Source organism: Leuciscus leuciscus (assembly GCF_965113295.1).
Source record: "Leuciscus leuciscus genome assembly, chromosome: 18".
NCBI classification, from domain to species: Eukaryota; Metazoa; Chordata; class Actinopteri; order Cypriniformes; family Leuciscidae; genus Leuciscus; species Leuciscus leuciscus.
Window position 1 is genome coordinate 19,140,120 of NC_138742.1, and position 16,573 is coordinate 19,156,692.

The following is a 16,573-nucleotide window of genomic DNA, read 5'->3' on the forward strand; positions in this document are numbered from 1 at the left end:
TATTAAGTATAAGTTGGAGGAGCAAATTTGAGAAAGTTCAGACCGGCTGGTGTCCTTTAAAGGTGATGTTTACAGCAGCAGACTTGCCTTCTATTAAGATGTATTGGAAAAAAGAAACCCCAGGAAAGTCACTCTTGCAATTCAGCCCCATTTCTCCTCTCTTCTGTGTGCCGCACATCAATGCTAGAGGAAGTTCCTGTTCGAAATATCATCCCTTTATCATTTCTTTCTTTGAAATGGTTTGAATATTATTGGATAATACAGCGCCTCTGTCCAAAGCAGAAAAGGGTTATTGAAAAGGTTCCGTCATTTCTTTTCTCTGAATATAAAAAAAGGGCTGTTTGGTTTTCAGTGAGTCACCGTCTATGGTGCTTGAAGGGAACAATGTTTTCCGGCGTGTGTAAGCACTTTCCACCTCTTTCTTTCAAGAGCACTGTGTTGATCGAGGGGCAAGAAGGTGCACAAATAGAGCTGAATAACAGACTGTGTCATTTATTGGTAAAAACACATTCTCTTCCTTGTTTGGATGCTCTCTATCCATTTAAAGCTGTGCAGGCTTCCTAAATTTCATCCTTCAGTGAATTATTGACATTTTTTCTCCTCCTCCTTTTAGACTTTGTAGAGAATACATCCTGCTGTTATCAGTTCCATATTCTGAGAGCCTCTAGTGATTTTGAATATTGATTGTGCTTTTGTGAAAGACAGAAATAAGTGGCCTTTAAATGGCATGATGGGCGACGATGCCTGTGTTCTTAGCAGACTCTTGTTGGGACGACTGAAGTCTTTAAGATCACTTATTAAAACACTGCGCCCATCTCCTGCCACACCACCTCTGAATCTCTCTGTAAATATCAGTCATTTAACTCCCCTTTCTCACTGGAGATGCAGCACTGCTTTTGGAGATAAGTCAGTTCTGGCTCTTTGACAGTGATCTTACTTCAGTTCAAGATACATCAAATTCCTGTCTAAATCACCATTTGAACAGGATTCATTTTTGTAAGGTGATTCTTTAAGCTATTACAACTTGATTAGTTTTGTAAAGCAGGAATTGTTTAACTTTTTGATGCAAAGGAACGACAAATGCGTGGATCCCCTTGCGAAGGACCCACTTACTAAATACATAAAAACCCATTCATACTTTCTTCCATTTAAAAACTAATGCTGATAATTGAATAAAATAATCATGATAAATATAATGAATGAAATGTGACCACTTTTCAGAAAGTAGAATGAAACTTATTGTTAAATTTGTTAAACATTTAATTAATATCTCGCATGCATTTTGTCTTATTTTGTCTAGGACTCCCTCAATCCCCAATTTGAAAAGCCCTGCTTTAAAAGACATTTGAGTTCCAATTATTAACTGATGATGTCTGTCACCTGTACATTACCATTCAAAAGTTTGGGGTATACATTTTTTCATGTTTTTGAAAGTCTCTTATGCTCACAAAAAACTGCATTTATTTGATCAAAAATACAATAAAAACAGTAAAACTGTGAAAATATATTACAATTTATAATAACTGTTTTCTATTTTAATATATATTAAAAAATGAATTTTCAGCACCATTACTCCAGTCTTCAGTGTCACATGATCCTTCAGAAATCATTCTAATATGATTATTTGCTGCTCAAGAAACATTTCTTATTATTATCAATGTTGCAATTGAGCTGCTTAATATTTTTGTGGAAACTGGGATTCTTTGATGAATACAAAGTATTTGACAGCATTTATTTGAAATGGAAATATTTGAATTAGAAATATCTTGTAGTATTATATATGTATTTACTGTCACTTTTAATCAGTTTAATGCATCCTTAAGTCACATTTAAAAATGATGTGTTAAAAGAGTAGTTACATTGCTTGAGTTACATTGTCAAAATAAATGAGGAGAATTGTTGTGAAAATATATATATTGCAATCATAAATATTCTTATTTCAAGATTTGAAAGAATTTGATTTCTCAGAAGATCTCCAAGTTAGCCAAAATGCTGTAGATAATTTGATCTGTTATTTTTACCCAAGTATTTTTACCAAAGAGAAAAACACAGACTTGTTTGACTTCGGATGGGATTAAAATCACAAATGTCTGTACTAGTTGCCTCCTCAGGGACAACAAGTCCTGTGCGAGTCTCTGGCTGTCACTCCTCTAGTCTGATGTCTCCCTGTTCTGGGTTCAGTGTGATGGAATGGTACATGGAATATTTGGAAGGCTGGTGTGAACTCAAAGCTGAAGATCAACTGCAGGAATGATCATGTGCTTTGGCTTGAGGCAAGGCATCTATTTTGGGAGAAAGCTTAACCAGTTTATACATCCAAAAAGAGATGTGATGAGATTAAGACCATATTTCCTGCTTGCAGTCATGAAAATTGAAGAGGAAGACCAGCAGGTGGTCTGTTTAATAAGGGTCTTTCTGTCATACGGGAAGGTTGGAAACAGCTGTGTGGTCGGACGAGCATGTTTGTGCATTTGTTTACCAAATTACAGTTGCCATGTGAATTAATACATGATTTGTTTGTTCAGTTGTATGTGCTGGTTTAATGCAAGCTTATGCATGTGTGTTTTTCTCTGCTTTATCTTGTCAGGCCACTACTTCCTAATTGTCTCAGAGTACGTGTTTGGTTGCTATGGGGTCTCCCTGGGCGACGAATGTTGATCAGAACAGAGAGCTCTAATTAGAAGTGACTGCGTGTGATTGGACAGTGCAGTCTGCAGGGGGTGACGAACTCAGCGAGAGTGCAGAGGGGAGAAATAGATGAATTCGAGGTGGGTGGGTTGAGTTTAGATTGATTGGAGAAAACAGCTTGTAGATGGAGGCTTGGGATAATGACATGATCCTTGATTTTAAAGGTGCCCTAGAATGTGAAATTGAATTTATCTTGGCATAGTTAAATAACAAGAGTTCAGTACATGGACATGACATACAGTGAGTCTCAAACACCATAGTTTTCTCTTTCTTATTTAAATCTCGTTTTTGAAAAACACCCCTGAAAAACAGGCGAATCTCCACATAACACCAACTGTGACGCAACAGTTGGGATCATTAATATGTACGCCTCCAAAAATTTGCATATGCTAGCCCATGCTCAGTGCCAGGCGAAACTGCGCAGCCGAATCATCAGAAGTTCTGCAGGTGAAGAAACAAGCAGGAGGAGGATCATAGGGAAAATGGCAGATCTATCTATAATCTATCTATATATAATCGGATACCGCTACAGTTTAATTCGAAGTTGTTAGTTGCTCTGCCCATTTCACCGCGGACTTTTTTTCTAACCTGGAACAATATCAAGCAGCCAGGCTTCTCTCGGCGTCTCATACTGACGAAGGGGGCAATTTCAACTAACGTTATATTCCCGCAAGCGGTAAGTAGTGATTTTACTAACGGTAATTTACACTGTGTTATTTAGATCCAGCGCGATATTGTTTTTTTACTCGAGAGACATTGTGGCTTGCAAACGAGCGAACGAAGCATGGCAGTTGCTCAGTGTTTGGATGTACAAATGAACACAAACATATATTTTTTAGCTCCTTCATCCGAGCCTCTGGAGAACCAGTGGGTTATGTGAATTTCTGATGTGTAATTGTTCAAATTCAGACAGATAATCTTTCTCTCAAAGTCGTTCAACACTGTTTATGCATCAGTAAATCGCGTTGCAGTGATAAGATCTTCATTCACGCGATCAACAGACTGTCATCTGCTCAATGCTCACTGCAACCTTTTATGTGACGGGAATAGATCTAAATACTTAAAAAACTTCTCACGATTTATTAATCCCGACAGCTGTAATAGTAAAAACGTATAAAAGCTGTAATAGTAAAAGTTTTCCTGATAGCTCTACATTTAATGCCAGATATTTCATATGCAAGCATGTCAGCCAATCACAGCAGAGGGCGTTTACACTGAAGTCTCACAGCAGACACGCCCCTTCAAACTGAGTGTTCAAATCAAAGGATAAAATCAGGCTAGGAAATATGCCTTTTATTTCTAAATTATAACTAATTTTGATCTAAAAAACATACTAACATTATAAGGGCACACTAGGAAACATTATAAAATAATAAAATAATCCATTCTAGGGCACCTTTAAAGCACTGTGCTCCCAGACTACCATTCCCATAATCCAATGGCATTTATGTGTAGAACAGCTAGCATGTGCTGTACTGTCTATACCACTTAAAGTTTGACTTTATATTCTTATTTGGGTGGTTGACAAGATGTGTTTTTTTTAAGGTCCAATGTGATGAAGACAAACTGACTTTTTTTTGTGTCCATGTTTAATCATTTCTAGCATGAAAATAATAAAAAAAAATTAGTAATTTGAATTCTGAATGCTCATATTGTGTTACTGAAATGTGTTTTCGTCTTGGCACAATATAAATATTTTAAATAAGGAGCTTAACCCTATAAAACCTATCATTCATAAGAAAAAACAATCCAAGGCACTTGAGTAATTCGTTTTTAGAAAAATATAAAAAGCCTTTATTCTTTCATGGCTTTCACGCAAATTTCTAAAGCCTCTAAATTATCAATGTGATAAAAACTAACTGAGAAACATGTTCTACACAATCCACTGCATTCCTTCTTTAATCAGGTTGATAGTTAAGACTTGTTTAGTAAGTAAAAGTCTTTTAAGTATAGTTCTAAAAATGTCCATCTTCAGGTTATTGGTAAGTAAACATAAAGATAAACTTCTACATTATTAGAGTATTTCAAAAACACTAACTGGACAGAACAGAAAAATAATAATACTTATCAAGGAAATTAAGTTATCCTGATTATTCATAAAAAAAAAAAAAAAATTGTAAATGTTAAAATATGAGTATCAAATACTAATACATCAGGTTTTTCTAATACATCTCTGTCATCGTATTGCATTATATGTTTTGCCGCAAAAAACTACACAGCTTTGATTAGGGCTGGGCGATATGACCAAAATCTCATATCACGATATAAGTCATCTCATATCCCGATAACGATATATATCACGATATAGTACCTTTTCTATAAATTCAATCAATTAATAGTTTATATATATATATTTACCACATGGAAAATACTTCTTTTAATATATATATATATAAACTAAAATAATAGTTTATATATATAGCCTATATATTGAGTATATAATATAAATATGTACTCAATTTACTCATTCATATGTGATTATTTTTCTCCCTTTATTTAGAATTTCTTGGCAAATGTTTGATTAAGAATGTAGAAATATAAAATATGAATGAAATATAAAACATTTTTCAAAAACAAATGATTGCAGGCCCAACATAAAACATTGATATATAAAATGCCAAATGTAAACATTGTACTTTCAAGTTTAAAATGTAGCAGCAATTCTCCGAATCTGTTCAATGAACGAAAACAAACGAACAAAATTTTGACAGGAACATAACCAGAAAAGGAAACAAAATCTAATTGAATCGTTCACAGACACACTTATTTGAAAAGGCCATTAACCCTCTGGGGTCTGAGCTGTTTTCTGGCCCTGGAGGTGTTCTGACATGCTCTGACATTTGTGCTTATTTCTGTTACTTGTGACATTGTCATGGCTAAAGTCTTATTACACTGTATTCAGCACAAACTCTGCTACAATAATATATCAGCAGCATGTATGTAAAAGTTTGTAGTTTTGAGATAATGACATTTATGCGTGGTTTGTGAAAATACAAAAAAAAATTCTCACTGAAATAAGGCCATGAAACCCATACTGATTATTTCTTCACAAGACTTTTGAAAATTGTATGACGTAGCCTAGAATATTTGCTCCAAAACTATGTGAAAATCACCCTGACTGCTCATTCAGATAAGACAATATATTGATTTAAAATTTTTACGACGTGTTTTGTGTGAGAAAGCTTTATGCGGGAGTTCATTAATATGTAAGCTTTTCACACCTGAGAAAGACAAAGACACTCCCCTAACTGCCCTATTAGGAGCTATCAGGCCCTGTCATTCAGAGCAACCTTGCACAAAGAATGAGGAGATTTAAAAAAGAATGGCTTTTAGATTGTTTGGATTTATTTACAACACAACATAATCCAAAAATACACAACAAATGACAAAAGAGCACATTGAAAACAATGATCCAAAGACAGAGACCTTTGTGCCATTCCTAAAAACATTGTACATGCCTTTCATTTCCAAGGTGTTTGATTTTGACTTTACCATGTTCATGTACAGAGACTCATGTGAATGTTGAAGTCAGCAGGACTCAGTTGCTAGGCTTGGGTATCGAGTATCGAGTATCGATTGGAACCGGGACTAGCTTTGCGATTTTCCCGGAATTGTTCAAAAGTTAAAATTTCGATTCCTAGTTTCGATTCACAATCCGCCGACCGGAAGAAAAAACCGCTGTCTAAGTCATTTCTAGCCCTATTCTGAACTGAAGTAACTACATAATCGATGTCAAACTGCCAAATGTTAACTTGCTGACACTTTAGTTAAACATTTGTAACGTACACACGGCATGGTAAATGCGTGTACTAGCACAGGTGTAAGCGTATATTGACTGTTATGCTAAACTGCGAACCGACACATTTTATGAGACGCTGTGTGAGTTGCCTTATTAACTCACACAGCGTCTCATAAAATTTATTCAGAGCAAACAACCCTGACGTTTAACCTTAAAAACGTACTTATATGATGTTTCCTTTATTAATTCTTCGGTATCTTGCAAGTTGCAACCATATTCCCTCGTCCTCTGCTCGTCCGTTTGAAAACATTTACCGTGAGACACACGCAATTAACACCACGTTCTCACACCACACATCCATTTTCTCACGCACAATAAAATTGCGAAGCAAAGAGGACACGGAGACCGACAGACTAGACAGAGCAGTTACTTTATGATCTACAAAAAAATCTCAGCTCTCAGATTCTGTCAATTTTATTACGAAATTCAAACAATAAATACCGTTTTGGCGCTTGTAAATGTGACGTGACAGATCCCTCGCGGCACGTGAACCGATCATCTCGATTCTAAAGCAGCTAATAATAAAAAAAACACGAACACTGTTGAAAGATACAGTAGGCTACAACTTACCTAAATGTATATTCCTCATACATAATATCGATCAATCAGTGTTTTTTTATCAGCGTGAAGAGGTCAATAACATAGCTGGAGAACAATTATGTCATATTTACCTCAGGAAAGCCATTTAATGAACATACTGTATAGGCTATAGCACATAGTTGGCAAGAAAAAAAGAGCTATAGAGAGTATTTTGCTAAATATGTGTACTATATTACATATTTATTATATTCGTACTTATATCATTAAATAAAGTTGTTATTATAATAAAAAAAACCCCACATATTTAATTTGAGTTATTTTTAACCTTAAATAATACTGCCAGGCAGCTGATAGGGCTCTCTGTATGTTTACAGCATAGGGTGAGTTGTTTTTTTCTTGAGAAAAATTAACGCCTATCTTGAGTACCTAATATTTATCCAAATGAGTCAATATTAAATCAAATCACAATAACTGAATTGAAATGAAATAATAAAAAGGCGTAGCTTACCAGAAATTGTACCATGTAAACATTGTAACATGTTGTCACTAAACCTAATAAAATTCAGTTTAGTTACTAAAATGTTAGTGACAATCACAATACAATACACTTATTGTGATGCAATTTTTTTTATATTTCAACTGATGGAGAAGGTCAGACTATTTCCTTCAGAAAGACCGTTGGTTAGCTAGCTCATTTAAAATGTCCTAAAAAAGTTGTTTAAAATAGATTTGATATTTATGTTGTAGTTGAAAACAGCCCTGTGAGAAATTCATAGTAAATTTCATAAAAAGTTCATAGAATTAAAATTGATCTAAACTTTTTTGACCCTGCCTCTTAAAAGAATCGGAATCGAGAATCGTTAGGAACCGGAATCGAAACAAGGAATCGGAATCGGAATCGTTCAAATTCAAACGATACCCAACCCTATCAGTTGCATCTGGTCCCTGAAAGAAAAGAAAAAAGTGAACATACTGGTATCAAGAGAAACTAGGTCTGCACGATTTTGGGAATACATTTTTGATTTTTCTGGTTAAAATTGCTTTTTAAAATTCACAGAATACACACACACACACACACAAATGTTTCCAACAATATATAATATAATGAACACCATGTTTGTTGTGCCTTGTAGGCATAAGCTATGTGCAGTACTGCATAAAATAATTATAACAATAACCTATAGCAGCCTATAAATCTTCCAAAAGATTTCAGTAACAATGCTAGAGAAAAATATATTGATTATCTTATGTTACTTCAAATGTTTCCATTCGTTATGATGATATGAAATGAGATAATAGTAAAAACATAAAGCCTACACTGCAAAAATTTTCGTTGTGAATTTACAATAAATAATTGGATACATTTTGCATGACTTTCACAGTAAGGATTACAGCAATATACTGTGAAATATACTCACAGCAATTTACTGTAATTTTATATCTGTGATATTACAATGCATTGTTGTAAAAGCACAACTGTATACTGTAACTTCACAGCTTCAATGACAAAGCAATTACTGTGATATTACAGTACATTACTGGGGAATTACAATCTTTTGCTGTACATCGTTACAACAAGGCCCTGTATTTTACAGTGTGTACTGTGAAAGTAATGTACAAGTTGACAATAATTTACTGTGAATTTACAATCATTGTACAATTAACCCCCTCCCCCCCAACAAACAACTCTGAGGTAAAGTCAATGTTAGCCCAATGGCATATTTATTAACAAATACATATTTTTCAATGTACAGCAGATGCCAAGAACTTCAAGAGTTCAAGAAATTCAACTTTCTAGTCATAAAAGTCATCTTAAAATGCAGAAAATGCAGAGAAATTGTGCAAACTCGCAATTCAACTACCTGTCTCACAATTCAACTATTCATCTAGCTGTGTCACAATAACAGTAATGGACAGGATGGGAATGAGGCCTTCATGGCAAGATAAGAGAGCGATGAAGGAATGTCGTAAAGGGGTCAGGCGCTCCTCTCAGTCTCAAACATTATAATGAGTCCACACGTAAAAATCTTGTAGTGCAAAGTTGTCTTGAAAAATTACTAAAAGAACAAGGCTACTCAAAACTGAGCCTGACAACTACCGCTGCAAAAAAAAACTATGATGCCCACTCAAAGTCAATAAGTTTCCTCAAAAGGGTGCTCACATGAGGGTTCATTGTTGTCCGCTTCTTGGTCTTTGAGCCTCTTTCAGGATTGATGCCCAGGAAGCACCTGTTAATAAGCAAAGATAGTTTCAGTTTTAAATAGACTTACAGTATGTATTGCAGACAGCATTTATCAAGGTGTGCTTTTTGCTGTGCTTTTTCCCCACATCAAACCCTAATAGATTTATAATCCAAACTTGTTAGATCTTACTCTCACCATATTTTTTTTTAGCCATTTTTAGCCAAGGTGCCTCAGGTTAGGTTTGCCTGAGGCAAATAGGGTTGATTTTCTACTATGAGAGGCCATATCAACGTGTGCCGCCACTGAAATGCATCTTCACGCAATTGGCCAGTTGATAAATTAAAACCAAACCCTGTTGAAAGTATGACAAACATATCCTTTTCAATAAAGGGCCTGAGAGCATTTAGTTCTGCTTTGAAAGAAAATTTCATCTACTTCATTCAATGCATTCACATTTCGCAATAGACGTTTCAAAATCATCATCACATAGCCTGCCCCAAAACAAAATAAATAGCTGTGATTGGACCGGCAGGTATTTGTCAGCATAACATGTGTAGAAACCCAGACTGATCTGCAGAGCGAAATTGAATGAGTTCGCGAGATCAGGATGGTCTCACCAGGCTAGCCTCACCAGGCTAGCCTCAGGTACCTCGTTTGTCAGCATTTTAGACCTCAAGACAATCATTGAGTTGGAAGCCTGTACTATAATGTGAATTACAAGATTAAATGTTATCTTTATAAAATACCTTTGAATGAACTCCAGCGTCGACGATCCAGCGGCAGGATACTCAAGGTTGAAGACGTAATAGCTGCGTAAGAAAGCAGCTTCTCCGTGTAAAAAGAAAGGGTGTGGGCCCATCACGACATGTCCCTCGATGGATACAAGCCATCCAGAGGGCTTCATCATGTCACCTGAAATGAACAGATACAACATTATGTGTTATGAGCACTTTGCGATCTGCTTAAGATACAAATGGCTATACAAATGTAATTCTTATTATAATTATAATTATTATTATTTATTGTGGTCTTGTAGATTTCTAGAATGAAAACAAAATAATGAGTTAGAAATGTCGATACTAGATCAAAGTAACATTACCTTGAATGATCAAGCAGGGGCTGCTGGGGAGTTCTGCAGTATTGACCAGTGGCACATGCCTGTAACATAGTTAACACACAATAGCATGGATTTAGGATAAAGGATAAATATTGTTCATTGGTCAGAGGTAGTAAATCATGCAAGGTAAATGTTGATAATGTAATCACTCATTTTGCATTTTAAATATTTGAATAAACAATCTTACATCAACTTCAAGCATCAAACTCTCTCTGATGACCTGGAAAGAAAAGAAAAGAAAAAGGAGAAATTACACAAATGCAACCAACAATAAGAATTTCAGTTTGAATGCAGATTATGATCATTGATCATTGTAATTTAATTTTATCCGTATGTCAAAAATGATAGTGGTATATATATAGTGTTTTTTTCTGTAGCACTTTGAGATTGCTCACTCAATGTAAAGTGCATTTACAACTTTTACAATTATTATTCATTCATATCAGGACAAGTGGGAAACCCTAGTGTTAAAACCCTCCCGTTGTCGAACACGACATGAGACTAATTTACTCTAGTTAGCTCAGTCATGTTGTAACTAGGATATCCGCTGGAAAAATATTTTTTCATGGACCGTTTTGTTTGAATCAGTTATTAAAGTTAAACAGCTAACGGTTAGCCCTGCTAATCTATGATAACCTTGACTAATTACAGAAATGTGCACACATAAATAGTAATGTTTGTCCCATCATTGGTTTTATAAACTTTACAAACACCAGATTTGTCTAAACGGTGCTGTGACATGAAAAATTAACTTATAGCTAAACTCTCGTCATTACTAACATTACTACTATTAGCAAATGCTGTGAGAGAACGTTCAACAATACCGGGCACTTGCTAACAAAATGTGAACTGTGTCATGCGATAAACGTATAAAGTAAATATTATTATCATATTAAAATAACATGGGTGTAAGTGCTGCAAACATTCTGCTCACCTTCTCCATTCAGCCCGAAAATTCAGAAGAGGGACACGACCGCGCCTTTTCAATTCAAATTCAAAACAGTTCGGTTATGTCATGTGACTTCCCAGGGCATATTTCAATACAATATTTCACTGTAATAATACTGTTTAATGCTGTGAAATCCTTATTTTTTTCACTGTGTTGCTGTGATATTACAGACCTTGTTGTGATATAACAGCAGGTTTTTGATTGCAGTATTTTACTGTAAAATAAGAGTTAAATGCTGTAAAATCCAAGGATACTGTAGTTTTTACAGGTATTCATTGGGATATAATAATAATAATAATAATAATTCGTTACATTTATATAGCGCTTTTTCTGAGACCTCAAAGCGCTTTACATGGAAGGGGGGGAATCTCCTCAACCACCACCAATGTGCAGCATCCACTTGGATGATGCGACGGCAAGCATACTGCGCCAGAACGCCCACCACACACCAGCTTACTGGTGGAGAGGAGACAGAGCGATGAAGCCAATCAGTATATGAGGATGATTAGGAGGCCATGATGGACAGCGATTGCGTTTGAAAGGAAAAATGCACCAAACATTACACTGTTAATTATTGTGAAATGCTGGTAATTTTTAACAGTGTAATGTTTGGTGCATTTTTCCTTTCAAACGCAATCGCGCTCCAAAATATGATACATTCAAACGCACAGCGCGCTCCAAAATATGATACATTCAAACCCACAGCGCGCTCCAAAATATGATGCATTCAAACGCCATCGCGCTCCAAAATATTATGGTTATACATATCTATGTTTGAGCAGATATCCACAAACAGTATTTAACAGTAAACACGGGTCTAAATAGTATAATATTCACCATATATCTAGCAACAGTTCAACTGCAATGTGAAGTTTATGCAACAATACCATAAACTAATAAGTAAGAATTTCTTACCTTACATCTTTCTTGTCTTCAAATCGCGTTCTTCTTCTGAGGTAAATCCAATGTAAGCTCACAGCGCGTCTTCCAAACTCGACGAAAAGCAGAGACTTGTGAAGTGTTTTGTGTTTGAGGTAACGAGGGCGTTCGCGTTCCATGTGGAGATTTGCATGTGAATCTCTTTTGCGCGAGTGGGCGTGGTCGAATTAAAAAATAATTGGCAAGCGTTTGAGATACTGGACATCCTGTTGGTTTTATACAAATTACTTAAACAGAGAATATTTGTTTTCAGTTTGAATCTGATCATTTAAAAGTACACACTTAAATGTGTATAAAGGCATATGGCTCATAAATGCGTGACAAGTATTCGCTGAGTTTTGTTTCAGTTTATAGACATGCTCAAGAAAAAAAAGTTCACCGCGACAGAGAGGCAGAACGCACACCCTGTTTATTTTCTTTATTTTACAAAAGCACAATGTTTTGATTTGATTGTAAGTGGACACATACAAAAGTAGAAATATCACAGATTCTTTTTTTATATTTCTTTTTTCTGTATAACCATAAATGACGGAGTAATTTAAGTTTATTGTACTACAATGTGAAGAAAATCCAGCAAAACGCGGGGGCGCGTTTGCCGACCTCAGAGGGTTAACCGGTTATTAACGTTATTTGATCATTCTGTTAAATATTTTAATTTGGCAGTCAACCAATCACGAATTCAAATAGTAGGCTAGGCTACTGTGCAAGTGATATTGACGCATAGCCAATATCAACGTGAGTGAAATGCCCGCGCTCAGCTGTCAAGTCATACAGTAGGTAGCCTAAGTCGCAATGGCAATGTGCTGGCATTAGTTTTCCCGAGGATGTATATGCTACTGTATATGTCACCAAATGTCAAACAATTAGGCCTACATTTCAGTGAAAGTGAATAGCAGGTAATATGCAACTTTTTGTTTTTGAAACCAGCGAAAATTGCAGGATAGTGTAGAACATTGATTCACACAATGTCACATCACGCACTTAAAGCGCTTCTGTGAACGGAGGAAACAGAATAAAACTAAATATATAAAACTAATATATAGGCATATAGGCAAAATATAGGCTATTTCACTTAAATAATTACAGATTAACAAAACGAAAGGAACATTTTTGCTGGCCTCGGTTCATGCAACGGGATCCAAAGTTCACGTAAAGGAAAACGAGACGGCAGAAAACGGCATCATGCTTGTTTTCTGTATTTTACAAAAACTATACAGTTTTGAATCATTTTTTTGTTGCTGCTTCTATCCGTATGACCATACGGAGTAACAGGTCCCTCAGAAGGACAACAAATCCTGTGATCGCGCCGACGCCTCACACGCGCACACGTTCTAGCATTGCTAACTTGACATCGCAGCATGTTCATTATCAAAATAAAATAGTCAACCAAACATATAGAAAGTTAACCAAACCATGTCCATGCTACAGAGGTAGCCCCTCGTTTAGGAACGAGCTCCTCGGTTTGTCTTGGCTGGTCCTCCTGCTCGGAGCCACCCGGTTCTGTCTCCCCTTCACTCGCCATTATTCACGTTTCTGCCTGCGTCCCCGTGGTTGCGTGTAAGATTGCAGTCATCCAAATGATGAAAAAGTTTTGTCGTAAACAACGATATAAACGATAGAGCATAATATGAAACAATATACTTTTTATATCGTCCATACGACATATATCGTCATATCGCACAGCCCTAGCTTTGATCATAAAACTAAGACATAAAATGACAATAAAATGCGATATAAAATGACAACTGATAATTATATGCATTTTATGTAAGTGCATTGATTTATATTACAAGCATCAATACGTCATCTTACTTTTTGGCCATAACAACTGCACAAAATTGCTAATTCTTCGCTCAGTTTGGGACTTTTAAAATGTAGTTGCTTTTCCCCCTCCTCGATTATGAGCTCTATATTCTCCATATTCAATATTCTCCATATTCTCACTATATCGTACTACAAAGGGATATAAAAATGTCAAATATGCTAAAAAAAAAACACACATGCTAACTTAAAAAATATATATACTTTGTCTAAAGGTTAAACCTGTTCCATTAAAAAAACTGATTTTTATTTTGTATGTTAGGCTTTACGGGGTTAATATGTATGGAATAAATTTTAGCAAACCTAAAATCTGAAGTCTGTTTATAAAAGCATTGGATATGGTGCAATGTGGTTAAATATTTTCCCATGCAGAACGAGTGACTGTTACAATAATGCCCGGCTGAGTTCAGTTTGGCCGCGGATTGACCTAACAGCGTGAAACACAGCGTGACATTAAATCATATGCTAAGACATTATTTTGCTTGTCACACTGTATGATAAATCAATCACAGCATAAATCGTATCTAAGTTATGTAACAATATACAATGATTGCAGTAGTTTAATGATGTAGGCTATTATTCAGTTATCTGCACTATAATGACATGTTTTATGATTATAATACACCAAATAGTTTCTGTACAAGAAATATTCCTTTAAAAATCTCCTAACAATATATATTATAAAGATGTCAGGAACACAAAAAGAATAAGCGCTGATGCTGTCCTCAGTCCTTAGGGGAAAGAAGAGCTATTAAAAAGGACAGAACCATTTCTAAAGACTTGTTTAATTTAGATGAAATATATGGGGGACTTGCTGTGACAAAGTTGAAAGTTCTGTTTTAAATACAAAAAGTTTAAATACAAAAAGTTTTAAAAGTTTTTTTTCTGAGTAGCCAGGAATATGTACAGTGTACATATTATATGGATATTATTTTTGATATCTTGTTGTGAAAGACAGGTTGCTTAACAAGTGGTTGACATTCAATAATGAGTGAACACAGACATTTGGATTCTGTCTGTTGTCTGACAACTGACACCGGGCCCTAACCAGACACTATGATATATTTCTAGCAACAGGCAATTTGTCATTTGGCACTGGACTGAAACCACGCGCCGTCTGACATAAAGATTGACTGTAATGAAGAGTGAGATTTTGGAGATATACCCCAAAATATATGACGAGCATTCAACAAAATGTCCTGCTGATTGTTTTCTCTGCTGTGTATGTTTACAACAAAAACTGAGTAATGTCTATCTGTGGAATTGCTTGATATATTAAACCTTTTTATAGAAAACACTTTATTTTACAGTGTCCTTGTTACATGTTACATGTAATTACTGTAGTAGTAACTATAAATTATGCATAATTACATGCAACTAACTCTAAACCAAAACCTAACCCTATAGTGAGTACATGTAAATTGTTATTACTCAGTCATTAAATGTACAATTGCACTTTAACATGGACACCTTTAAAATAAAGTTAAATTCAATTCACATTTATTTGTATAGTGCTTTTCACAATACATATTGTGCTTTACAGAAAATGCATGTGTCTACATTACAGTTTGGTGACTGTGTCCGAGTAATGGATTTCAGACATGTACATATATAAAATCACATACACTTTAGAGGCAGAAACAATGAAAAAATGTGTTACCGAAAACAGACATGAAAAGTCCCTTTGTGTAATTAACAGTGTAATTATAGGGTGTTTTCACACCTAGTTCATTTGAACCCTCCAAAAGGCTCTTGGAGCGGTTCAGCGTGTAGCCTAGATGTGAATAAACCAAGTGATCTCAGACCCCCTAAAGGGACCAAAAAGCGAACCGTAGCCTACTCAGACCACCTCAGGGGGTGGTCTGAGTACGGTTCGTTTTTGTGGGTCCGTTTGTGGTTTGATTTCTTTGTGATATGTGAAAGCGATGAGGTCCCGGTCCACTTGAACTGGGCCCATGTACTGCTTATGAAGAAATATCGTACTATCGTGCTACTGTGTATTCTATGCGTTCTGGTGCCTCCGTCCCAATATACTGTACAACACGAAATACAATCACTTCACATGTTAACGTAGCGGTAGAGTTACGCTCACGTGACACTGCAGTTATTCGCAGTCATGAACGTGTATAATTTACATGCGTGAATAAATGCATAACATTTCATTCGCGTGCTGTTCTGAGCGCATACACACGAAGCGCACGCGCACTCTAGAAGCTTGCAGTACGCGAGTACCGAGTTATCTTTCGCATTCGGAGATCGACTACTTTTGACTGACAAAATTCCAGCCACCGCAAACACTAACTGATAGAGTCGTACAAAACCTTTCTTTTTAGTAAACTTTGTGTACACAAACAATGTAGTCAATGCTCAAGTTCATGTGTAGAGCCCCTGGTGATACTTCGAGCACAGTTTTATGTTGTGTCGAACCTTCTTAGTGTTTTAAAAATAGCGATTTTGATGCGATCATAGAAGTGCCCCATGCACTCCCATTCAAAAGGCATTTTGACCTAAAACTAAAATACGGTCAATCTTAAAAG

At 35.8% G+C, this 16,573-nt stretch overlaps 2 protein-coding genes across 5 annotated transcripts in view; one reads left to right on the forward strand and one right to left on the reverse strand.

Annotated features, from left to right (window-relative positions):
• The window catches only part of klhdc8b (kelch domain containing 8B), a 133,531-nt gene that overhangs the window by 64,216 nt on the left and 52,742 nt on the right, over window positions 1-16,573 (forward strand). The gene's annotated exons all lie outside the window — the stretch shown is intronic.
• LOC309481443 (uncharacterized protein) lies at window positions 8,727-11,516 on the reverse strand. Of its 2 annotated transcripts, XM_082146354.1 has the most exons (6): window positions 11,449-11,516; window positions 11,262-11,306; window positions 10,515-10,547; window positions 10,310-10,368; window positions 9,957-10,122; window positions 8,727-9,255 (listed from the first exon to the last, which is right to left on the reverse strand). In XM_082146354.1, coding segments are annotated over exons 3-6 (342 nt in total). In that variant the 5' UTR covers window positions 10,517-10,547; window positions 11,262-11,306; window positions 11,449-11,516; the 3' UTR covers window positions 8,727-9,140. The 2 variants fall into 2 exon arrangements, with proteins under 2 accessions (XP_082002480.1, XP_082002479.1); XM_082146353.1 differs by lacking the exon at window positions 11,449-11,516 and having other exon boundaries at window positions 10,515-11,305.